The sequence below is a fragment of the Hyperolius riggenbachi genome, chromosome 3 (assembly GCF_040937935.1).
Source record: "Hyperolius riggenbachi isolate aHypRig1 chromosome 3, aHypRig1.pri, whole genome shotgun sequence".
NCBI lineage: Eukaryota > Metazoa > Chordata > Amphibia > Anura > Hyperoliidae > Hyperolius > Hyperolius riggenbachi.
The window spans coordinates 286,055,590-286,068,112 of NC_090648.1; the positions used below are offsets into that span (position 1 = coordinate 286,055,590).

The following is a 12,523-nucleotide window of genomic DNA, read 5'->3' on the forward strand; positions in this document are numbered from 1 at the left end:
TGGAATTGATAGTTTGTGACCACTAATGGAAAAAAATCTCCTAACCAATCCAATCAAATTAATGAAATCTATCAGATTTTAGGATTGACCCCGTCAATCTGATGGGATTGCTTTGATTTTTGTGAAGCAGTAGTCCCAAATGATAATTTCCGCTGGTTCATGCAAAAAAATTGTTCATAAAGAATCATTTGGCAAATTTTATATTTAGTGGTCACCTTTAGAGAGAGAGAGAGGCTGCACTGGCGAACGTGCATTTTACTGTAAGATCAAGATCAGGACTTACCGTTTCGTTTTGAAGGTGCTACATGTGGCTGTGTGGGGGGCGGGGCTCATCGGACCCAGCACCACACAGCCGCATGCAGAACCTTCATAATAAAACGAAGTGCTGATCTTACAATAAAACGCATTTTGGTAGTGTCCGCATCTCTCTCTCCTCTCTCTTCTCTCTCTTCTTCTTCTCTCTCTCTCTTTTCTCTCTCGCCTCTCTCTCTCTCTCTCTCTCTCTCTCTCTCTCTCAAAAACAGAGTTTAATTTTGAATCCTCAATCTGGGAAAAGTATGAAGATCAAAGAAGTCATGATAAATGATCTGCATTCTTGTGCCATGTGAGTTATATAGAAACTATTATAACTGGATTATCAGCATTACAGCCAGGAGATTTTTCAGAAGTGGAACATTGGTTGTCTCAGTATTTCGCTCATTCTAGCAGTACACAAATAACTCCATGAAACTCTGGATCAGAATGAAGTATTGGTTTGTCATTTACATTGATGGCCATGATCCAGAGATCTGCTTTTCCCCCACTTGTTGAAAGCAGCAACATACATCTGGACTGCTGGGCAGGGGCATAACTAGAAATCACTGGGCTCCCCTGCAAAACTTTGGATGGGGCCACCTCCCCCCTTGCTTTCTGCACAGGTAAACTGAGAACCATTGTTATTCAATTGGACCATGCAGATAAAAACATACAGCAGTGAAGCACTGCACACATTTTCTCTAGCAATTACATTAGCTTCTGTGATAAAATATGCATGTTTTCATACATACAGATACACATGGTGTGCAGAAAACGCATGCAGAAAACCGACAGACGAGTGTGCTCCCAGCCACAGCTTTTTACACTCACGATGTCCATCTCTCTGTGCCTAGACTCCTCAAGCAACACTACAGTACACAGCACTTGGGGAAGAGTAGAGAGGTTGAGGGGAGGGGTAGAGCAGTGCTGCACACAATGCCCTGCTGAACACTGAATAAGGACTGTCTACAAATATTTGACTGCAAAACATTGCATGATTCCTTATCAGTGGCTGAGGGGATGCAGTCAATAGAACAATTGTGCAGATAGCAGAAAGTGTTTTTTCTCCATGCCCTTATGCTGGGTACACGCTGGGTTCCTGCACTCAATGCCCCGCTCGATTCCCGGCTGCTCAATTATTTCCGAGCATTTCCGAGTGCGTTTCGATGATTGTTAGGTCGATTCTCATGTAAAGTATGCCAAATCGACTTAACGAGCCATCGAAGTGCAAATCGGACATGTCGGAAATAATCGAGCGGCCGGGAATCGAGTGCGGGAACCAGCATTAGTTGTCAGTCTCTCAGGACAGGGAAAAGAAACCTCTTCGCCCACAGGCCCCCCTGCAGGCAGCACTGTTCTGTAGTAAGCTCTATAGGAAACGATCTATAAAGCCTATATGAACTGATAAAATATCAAACCTTTTAAATTGTAATATCTGAAGAATATCAGATATAAAAAAAATTACCGTTTCACATAATTTTGTTACATTTTGAAATGCACAAGGTTTTTCTCCATATGATTGAAATTCTTCAAATGTAAAAACATTTTGTTTTAGTTGTTTGACTGAAAGGTGTAATATTTTATATAGATTATATCTAACAGGCAAACCTCAGAAGCCATTTCACCAAATCCAATGGCAGAGAAGAGAAAAAAGCTGTAATAAATACATTTATAATAAGTTATGACCAACAAGCAGAAAGACGAGAATGTCTGGCACCATGAGGTTTATTTGACACTGGTGAGATACTCAAGCAAAATGCAAAGATAATTACAATGCATGAACAGTTCTGTACAAACAGAAGTACTTATAAGATCAAGTGAGCAGGCGTGGGGAGAACAGTGGGTGGGCGCCTGTGGTGCATGGCCTCATAACCATTTTGCGGTGCTATTCCTGGCTTCTACTGAGGTTGGGTGCACAGTGAGGAAAAGCTGGAGCAACCTAGATAAGCGACACCACGGTGACGAACTTCTTTTACGTCACATGGGTCTGCCTTTGAAACCCATGTGATGGGTCTGCTTTCCGTAACATCACCATGGCGGACGCTTATCTAGGTTGCTCCAGCTTATCCTCACTGTGTAACCAGCCCCAGTAGATGCCAAGAATTCCACTGTGAAACGGTTGTCAGGCCATTCTCCCCTACTCACTTGATCTGATAAGTACTTTTGTTTGTACAGAACTGTTCATGCATTGTAATTATCTTTGTGGGTGGGCGCCTGTGGTGCATCAGGTCATGCACCACAGGTGCCCACCCACCATTCTCTCCACGCCTGCTCACTGGGTCTTATAAGTACTATTGATTGCACAGAATTGTTCATGCATTGTAATGATCTTTGCATTTTGCATCAGTATCTCACCAGTGTCAAACCTCAGGGTGCCAGACATTCTTGTCTTTCTGCTTGTTGGTCAGAACTATTACTTTGTCTTGAGCACATGAGAGTTTTTGGAGTGTCTGTCAGTGACCAATGCTGTACCTCTACCAGCGACTTTCTACATTTGCCCTTTATACTAAGTTATATTGTAGAAATGATAAATTAAATAGAAAACGAAGTTTAAAAAGAATATTCTGAAATTAATACCATTTACTGAAAATAATAATAAGGATATTGTTTGATAAGCGGTTAGCATTCTCATTTTACAGGTGAAGCATCAGATCTTATGGAATTTAAATGTCTGCCTCTAAATTATGTTTTTCCTCCCACAATCCATATAAGCTATAGCTTCTCCTAAACTATTTTCACAAGTGGTCATCATGACAATAGACCAGGCTTTCTCAACCAGGGTTCCCTAGAACACCAGGGTTCCTTGAGTACTCTACAGGAGTTCCTTGGCATTTTCCCCATCCTGGGGGTTGGGGGATGTATGATATTGAGCACACTATAATAGGGGGGAACAGTAAAAAGAAGCACTAAATTGGGGGAGGGGGCACATTAATAAAAAGCATTAGAATTTGTAATAAAGGGCACTGCAACAGGGGGTAGTGCCATAAACCGCCACATAAGCTTTAAGAGACCATGCCAGGGGTTCCTTGAGATCCAAAAATAACTTACAGGGGTTCATTGAGATCCCAAAAAAAGTATTTGCAGGGTTACTTCAGGGTAAAAAGGTTGAGAAAGGCTGCAATAGATTGTGAGCTCCCCCAATGGACAGTCAGTGATGAGATTTTTGAATGCTCACAGTAAATGGCTGTGCTATATTTCCATCAATAGAACAAAATACAACTTATTCTAAATTACAGATATCTGCAAAAAAAAGATAGCTATTAGATTAACAACATTATGTATGATTCTGTGTATTTGAAAATACCAAACTTTTCTCGGGTTTTTCTGAGTCCTAACACCAACCTGTACCATGTGTAAAGTTTGATTCCCACTGTATCAGTAATGCAGGCAAATCCTTTCACAGTGCAAAGACAACTACACCTCATATGCAGTTAGGCATTGTTTCTCTTGCACATGAATGTAGACACATGCTTTATTTGCCAACCTTTTATTCCTCAGTCCAGTCTGATTGATTTACCTTTGCTGCATATTTATAATTGTTTCCTTGTGTTTGTGCTTTAGGCAGTTAAGAGGTTCATGACACAGGAATGCAAATGCCATGGAGTGAGTGGATCCTGTACTTTAAGGACATGTTGGTTGACTATGGCTGACCTTCGAAAATCCGGAGATTTTCTTCGAAAAAAGTATAATGGAGCGATACAAGTTGTTATGAATCAGGACGGGACTGGATTTACTATCGCAAACAAAAGATTTAAGAAACCTACTACCAACGATTTGGTATACTTTGAAAACTCACCTGACTACTGCATTAGAGACAAGGATGCTGGTGAGTTGTACAACTAGAGAAAGCGATTAGAAGAAGCTGATTTTGTTGAATATAGAATTATTGTGAATAGGTGTTTTATGTGGTAGTAATAAGTGAATTATGTGCAATTTATTTCACAGCGAGTCTGCTAATGGACAGCTAAAGGTTATTTTATGGTTTTAAGAGCAGTTACCAGCAACCTAACAAACACCAAATCATAAACTTGATTGTAATATACGTTGGTATATTGATACAGTGATTCAGTTACAAGCACACAGTAATCCCCCTTCCTGGACAGAGGTAATTGTACATACTCCGGCCAAAGATTTCTATTGTTTACCTGTATTTTGAAGAGGATCAGGTGAGTTTGGGGACATTGATATGAAATTGGCAACATTTCACTTTACATTTGTTTCAGTGGAAATGTGCAAGATTACAGTAACCAGAAACATGTGCTTTTCAATGAGTCTTTTTTTCCCCCTGTTTATAAACATATCAGTTAAAGGGAGACTCCACTTTTACCAAAATTCTTACAAATGTATATTGGGCTATCACAAACTTTTTATACTTAAATGCTATTACAGCATATCTTTCAATTATAAATGGCAGACAGCTATGATTTTTCAAAACAGGATGGCATTGAGAAATTCAGTATGTAGCTTTATTGCTTGTTTTGTGGGATGATCCCCTCCTCACAAAACTATATTTTTGTATACCGGTAAGTAGTGATGTGATGTGAGCCGGGTCCAGCTTCATCGTGAACAAGGCATGGATTACATTTGACGCTCCATCACCAGCATTTTTCTTTACACCAACTTGAAGATTTAGGCTAGTTTCACATTGGGCCTTTGGTCTCAATTCACTAAGCTTTATCAAACACTTTATCAAACGTTTGATAATTTACCTCAGGAGTAAAATCTAATTTTGAATTCACTAAGGTGGTATAGATTTATTGAATGTTATATCGATAAAACATGCAATAAATATATAACAACTTAGTGAATTCAAAATTAGATTTTACCCCTGAGGTAAATTATCAAACGTTTGATAAAGTGTTTGATAAAGCTTAGTGAATTGAGGCCTTTTTTGTGTTAAACATAACATCGTTGGATACTCGGCAGAGTCAATCATTATCGGCCACCTTGGCCATGCTTCGAGTGTTTGTATAAGGCTTTAGGGCCCATTTCTACTAGCTGCAAATCCCAGCTGTTTTCTGAATGTGATTTCGGATGCAGAACCGCAGCCTATTAAATTAATTGGCTGCATCTGAATTGTATGTGCCCCCCCCCTCCCCCCAAAGTCCTGGCTGCAGTTGTCTGCATCCCTATAGTTGTGCATGGCAGGCTATAACAATTCAGCTGCAGCTTCACAACTGCACGGGTGCTGTATCTGATTCAAAAACACCCGCAGTACCCAGTAGAAGTAGGCCCCTAATCTGTCTTTTCTTTACCTATTGTACACATGGTCTACAGTAGTAAGTCAGTGGTGAACAGATAAGAAACAGAAATTCAGCTCTCTGACTGAAAGAAACAGATGCAGCAATGGAATTCCGCTGGTTTTATAAAATTAACCTTAAATTTGCAATAGTGGAAACTGTAAAGTCATAGGTAGAAATCTGAACAGAAACAAAGTATAGCCATGTTTCTGCCCACAACTTTAACATGTATTGTCATGTCCCCCTTTGAAAAGTATTGCCATTTGCACCATACATGTTGCAGGGTGGCATGTTGGTGTCAAGTATAGTTGGTCACCTGTTACCTTTACTTCTCCTCCCGTCCTTCCCTCAGGACCTCTCCACACATGCATCTCTGAAATAGATTGACAAGTGGAGAACCCTAAAGAGGAGGAAACTGATATAAGTAGAGTCACTGAAAGCCCAGGGCTCTTAATGTTATGAGTATCTTTACCCAGTTCCAGCTTGTCTTTAATATATCAATGCCCCACCATAGGCTTACACTCCCCTAGTTACCAGGCTATTTTTTTTACGAATTGGAGCTCTGCAGCTTTAATAGCTCGCTGCAGAGCCATACCACGCAGCACACAAATTCCCCCCCCCCCCTTCCTTTTCTGCCCACCAACAGAAACCACCAACAGATATTTCTGTTGGGGGGCTTTGATGGCTCGTGCAATGTTTTTTTTTTTTATTATTTTATTTTTTTAAAATGTGTCTATTTTTTTTTTTTATTTTTTTTACTCCTCTCCCTCCCCCCCCCCCCCCAGCCAATCACAGCGATCAGCTCTCATAGGCTTCAGCCTATGAGAGCTGATCACTCTTTGAGCCTCTCCAGGGGACAGCCAAGTGACACGGCTGTCCCCAGTACAGCGCTGCCTTAGATCGCAGCGCTGTACAATGTAAATGGACGGTTTTGCCATCTAACAATCTACTAGCGGGGATTGCCGCTGATGCGGAGCTTTGTCATACAAGCGGGGCATCGGCGCGCGCAATCCCTGCAAAACTCTGCCCCAGGACTTGACGCCTTTCGGCATTAGGCGGTCCTGGGGCTGGCACCTTACTGATGTCTATTGGCATTAGGCGATCGGGAAGGGGTTAAAGTTTGTGAACCCTTTTTGAAGTTTTAATATTTCCTATGTAAATATGACCTAAATATGATTTGCTTTTTACACCTGTCCTAGTGCTATACAATGAAACCCAATTCAACACTTGTAAACTGATCCAGTTACACATGTCTGCTGTTGTATTTTCTTATCAGCTTATTTTCTTATCTCTTTGGTGGTCTGGTGTACAGTCTGCTGGTTTACAATTAGGCCAGAAACCATTGAGGGATCTTTTTCGTCACCACTTCAGCACTGTGTCTTCCTTAATGACAGAGTGTCTGATGACTGGCAAGATGTATATGATGATGGTGTGTAGACCATTTTCTACCCCTTGAGTTGCAGCCTGTTTGGTAGTTCTTGGATTGTTGCCATCTTTCTTGTTTTCTCATTGTGGTTGCCATGCGATTGAGGGATACCAAGGTATTTGTAGTAGGTTTGCATATCTCCTATGTACCCTGCTGGCAGCTCCACCATGCCAGCCCTATCTACTGTCCTTTTTGTACGAACATCCAGCTACACTTCTCCATTCTAAACAACATTTCAGTGTCCTCACTTTTAATCCATTTTAGGTAGATAAGCAAGTCATTGTCTTGTTCACTATTAGAATATACAATATATAGAATGTATAGAAGGTACATTTTTATATTTCCTCCATTTTGAAGTTGTGTCCATATCCAGTTCTTTCCATTAACTGGCTAACTACCCTTGGTTTCAAACCAATGCACAGCAGCAGCAAAGAATGGTGCCTTAACTTAGTTCCTTAAGTTGCCAACATATTTAAAATGGTTCTCACCTGAGCCAGTCAGTGGGGCAGCCGCAGCTGAGAATACAGCATATGTGGAGCACCCCCCAAACTCCCTCGAGCTCCAACGGATCGACTCGACCAAGGGTATTGTTCTTTCCTCTCCCCGCATACTCTGTTGGCCCTCCTTCCCCTCCATTGCAACAGAGTACATCACTAGCCAGAAGGCTAGAAACACGTCTGTAAAGAACTTGACCTGAACTGTTGCCCAAGAGATCAAGTCCCGAACTCTGCCAGATGACATTTAGTGTATATGTCTACCCACCTTTATGTGCCTTTTGCAATTTATAAAATTAGGAATTCACATACCCATTTCTGTGACATTGAGCTGTAAGATTTCGCGTCAATTCAAGTTGTGCTAAGAGTTAGTGAGTCTAGACCTTGAGTCTTGTCTGTCTGCTGTTGGGAGCTGCTTTGATCTTCTGTTAGTGTACCCAATGGCCTTCTAGACCGTGTTCATGTGCTAACCTATATGGTAATGAAGCATTGTCCTTATTTGGGTAGCCAGTCTGGGTAGAAGCCTGTGGCTAACAGCTGCTTCATCTGCACTGCCGTTAGTCTCTTAAGCCAGCAGGTGTAGGTCATGCTTGCACCAGCTGCTGTCCAGTTGTTATATGTCTGCCACCGTGATGTTGATTGGTTGTTGTTTGGGGAAACAGGGAAACTCAAAGTACCAGGGCATCTTTTCTGCAGACCAGTCATTGTACCAAAACTTTCATGTTACCTGTTCTGTAGTCTTCTTGCAAGTACTGTACTTAGAAGGCCTTTGCTTGTGAAAAAAATAAAAAACAAAAACTGAAAATAGGGTTGAACTATTATAAGCATGGTTGAAAAGTTGCATCATTCCTCTTGGTGCAATATTTAATCCTGAAAATGAAATCTTACATCTACAGCATTATTATTCACAGTGTAGAGCAGTGACATAATGCTTGCTGTTCAGTGGATCTACTTTTAATGAACCGCTATTATACACAAGATTTTTTTTCGGTCGGATGATGTGACGTATTTATCTGCCTTAATGGAAATAGCCGTTTCCAATGTTAGATTTCAGTGTGGTGACTTCACTCTCAGTATCCACATTGTTCTGTATATCAGGTCTTGAAATGTATTGATTACGATGTCAGATTTACATGGAATGAGCTGATGTAGAGAGTGCACTTAAGGAATGAAATAAGCAAAGATGCACTTAACCTGATTTTATAATGTTCCCCTCAAACTGTGCTATTTTCTCTGAATTTCAATTGTATGTCTGGTATTAACTGTTCGCGTAAGGTCACTTTGAATGGGATGACGTTTTCTAAGATGGAAATGAGGTACTCATTTAGCTTCCTTGGTTGAATACATTATAAACAGTGGCGTAGCTAAGGAGCTGTGGGCCCCGATGCAAGTTTTACATTGGGGCCCCCCAAGCACTCTATACATAACAATTGATACGGCGCACCAAAACCTGCCAATGGCAACTACAGTGTCAGAGGTGCAAGAAGGGGATGGGAAGCAGTTTGTTAATGATTACTACTGTTCAAAGTATCTATAGAAGTGATTATTACAAGCATAGAACCAATAGAGAGCTAATACTGTAGTTGAAGGAGGGCCCTTTGGGGCCCCTCTGGCCCAAGGGCCCCGATGCGGTCGCTACCTCTGCACCCCCTATTGCTACGCCCCTGATTATAAAGTTGTTGGTTTTTTTGTGCTAACTCTTTAGTGTAAGTAGATATACCGGTATGCCTAAGCTGGTCTCTAGAATATATTCGCACAGGTAAGCTACTACTATATAAGCATTCTACCAGGAGGCTCTATATCTATAGTGTGAGAACATGGACATGGACTGAGAACACTGAACTCAGCAATAACCTTCTGGCAACCATTATGTTTTCTTACAGCCAGGTAATTTTTTTCTTATCAACTCAGGAGCTGTTTTATTTTGCCCTACCAGTCTTAAGCTTTATAACTATGTTCTTTTCATCAGGCTAAAGAGCTTGGCGGTAAATCATGGTATGCAAAAAGATTTGAAAGTGTGAAAAAAGGGAGACAAAAAATCAACAAGACAAAGAACAGATGAATAGAAAGAACTCCACAAAAAAGTGCTTCTACTGGGATGCTTAAACCTAAACGGTCTTTGACCAAAAATCATGAAGCCTTAGTAATCTACCCTGTGATTTGGAAAAAGTTGTAGGAGTGAACAAGAGATTTGGTATCTCAAGATCTAGAAGAGCAGTGAATCTGTTTTAGCAGGCAGCTAAATTCGGCATCCTTCATGTCCCCCAGTTTCCTTCAATTTGTTTTTTGGGTACCAAGGTAGAGAAAAACAGCAAGTCAGAGGAAATATCTGAAAGAGGTTTGTGAGGCGGATCTAAATGACGCTATTGTTTCTTTAAGGCAAATGTTAATCTGTATTTTTTTCCGAGAATGGATTTTATGTATTTCTAAAGTTCCTGAATTGAGGGACAGTTCCATTGAATATTTGCATAGTTGTCTATCTGCTCCAATTTTTTTTATTAATATGTGGGGTAGAGTACCAATGCTACCAATCACTTTATATTGCATTAATTGGAGAGAAAGATTGTTAGGAAACTGTATACTTTTAATAAAACTTTGCAAAGTTTGTTCATCTAAAGTGATTTTAAGTTCTTGCTCCCACCTTGTCTTAAAGAGACTCTGTAACAAAATTTTCAGCCTTATTTCTTCTATCCTGTAAGTTCCTATACCTGTTCTAATGTGGTCTGTCTTACTGCAGCCTATCCTAGTTGCACAGTGGCTGTATTATCTCTGTTATATAATCTAATCTTCTTTCCTCTGACGGCTTTGTTGGGCTCAGGCAGGAATGTGCTGCTCTGCTTGTGATAGGATAGAAGCTATACACACCCTCTCCACGCCCCCTGCAGGCTCTGTGCGAGTCACAGACTGAGCTTCTCTCAGCCTATCACAAGCTGGTTAACAGCCATGTCTTTTGTTTGTAAACACTGCCTAAAACTGGCAATTACAAGCCAGGATCGCAGCAAGGAGTGGCAGAAACAGCACAGATGGGCCCAGGAGATCATAATGAATAGAATGGTATGCTTTTTATTGTAAGAATTTTAGAGTACAGATTCTCTTTAATCCTATTTTTTGGACCGCCTAAATAGCCTAGCAAAAATGTAGAAATTACTTTTCTCCTATGTCACTACATTTCCAGTAGGTAGTAGAAGACTGACAGATTTTTGACTAGTCCATCTTCTCATGCGAGTTTCTCAGTATTAATGTGGTCATACACTTGCAGATGATCACCAGATTCGACCAGCAGATCGAACCCTCTCTGATGGAAATTTGATCAGAAAAGGTTCTATTACTGCCACACATTTCTAATAGATTTATAGTAAATTTCAAATTGAAATCTATTAAAAATCTATGCATTCGCCATGCAGGAAGTATTGCCAGACCCCTAGGTCTTTCCCTATCTAAAATGTGCTCCACCCGGCCTGTGCAGAGTCTTGGCAGTGGAGCACACACTCACCCGTCCGCTGGCATGCTTCTCCTGTGTCCTCTCTCCATCACAGCTGGTGCGCCTGTATCTCTGAGACCCTGCAGTATATGTATGTCGGGTCACAGGGTCCAGGTGCTCCCACGGGGATGGAGAAGAGGACACGGGTGGACAGGTGACTGTGTACTTCCCTACCAAAATGTTGCACTGGCCCAGGTGAGAATGTTTTAAATGGTAGTGGAGACCTGGGGGGGGGGGGGGGGGGGTTCATCCTGAAGTCTACCACCTCACGCCTAACTGCCCCCTTTGAAGCGAGATCTTTCCATTTGAAACGATCAATAGTTTTGAACAGTTGGAAATCGATCAAAATTAGGATCAGGTGGCCATGTTGCAGCTTTGATCTCTGGCAGATTTCATCATAATGATTAAATCTGTTGAGTAAATTTTAAAGTGTATGGGCACTTTTACCTTTATTTAGCCAGGACATCAAGTGCTGCAAGACAAAAGTGCAAGTTATTTGGCATCGTATTGTGGCTGAAACACAAACATTCTTTGCATAGAAAAATGTAAAACATTTAATTTCTGTGCCCCAAAAAATTTATTCAGTTTATGTATATTTGTTGCACTGTAATGAGTTATATTTATTAGCCGGAAACCGAGCTCAAGAAATCATAATCTATTCTTAAATATTCTTAAAGAGACACTGAAGCGAAAAAAAAAAATGATGATATTATGATTTGTATGTGTAGCACAGCTAAGAAATAAAACATTAAGATCAGATACATCAGTGTAATTGTTTCCAGTACAGGAAGAGTTGAGAAACTCCAGTTGTTATCTCTATGCAAACAAGCCATTAAGCTCTCCGACTAAGTTAGTCGTGGAGAGGGCCGTTATCTGACTTTTATTATCTCAACTGTAATTGAACTGTTTACTTTTCCTCTGCTAGAGGAGAGGTCATTAGTTCACAGACTGCTCTGAAAGAATCATTTTGAATGCTGAGTGTTGTGTAATCTGCACATATTATAGAATGATGCAATGTTAGAAAAAACACTATATACCTGAAAATAAAAGTATGAGAATATTTTCTTTGCTGCTAATCTTCTAGTAATTATTCATAGTACACAACCAATTCACTATAATATATTTTTTTTTTGCTTCAGTGTCTCTTTAAATGGTGGCAAATAATCTAAAATTGTGCCACCATTTTTTCCAACGTAGTCTTGATTGATTAAATATATGCTCTACATATTCTCTAATTTTTAATCTTATTTTTCATTTGCTATCTTTTAGTATGTCACACAAAGGTGCCTGCATTATTTATAAAAGCACTTGTATGCCTACTTGTAGCTGTGTATATGGTAAAAGTAAGGAGATGTAATGTCATGAGTATAATAGTACAAAGATATTCAAAATAATAATGAAAATCTAGGTGGAGTGAATGTGAATGAAAACCCAAATGAACTCATAAAACTTCCTTTAATAGATGCTGCACAGGTTTAACAATCCAGATCGGAAATCGTTATAAACATGCTTTGGCAGTAATTGAACGTATTCATAAAATATGGAGATTGACTTTCGTCCTTTGGGCAGAGTATTTAACCAGTGAAAT

General features: G+C 40.2%; 1 protein-coding gene across 4 annotated transcripts in view; it reads left to right on the forward strand.

Moving 5' to 3' along the window:
• Window positions 1-12,523, forward strand: part of LOC137563684 (protein Wnt-2-like) — a 142,851-nt gene that overhangs the window by 71,600 nt on the left and 58,728 nt on the right. For all 4 annotated transcript variants that reach the window (XM_068276433.1, XM_068276431.1, XM_068276432.1 and 1 more), the window contains exon 4: window positions 3,856-4,120. In XM_068276433.1, coding sequence (XP_068132534.1) covers window positions 3,856-4,120 — 265 coding nt within the window. The remainder of the gene's footprint in view (window positions 1-3,855; window positions 4,121-12,523) is intronic.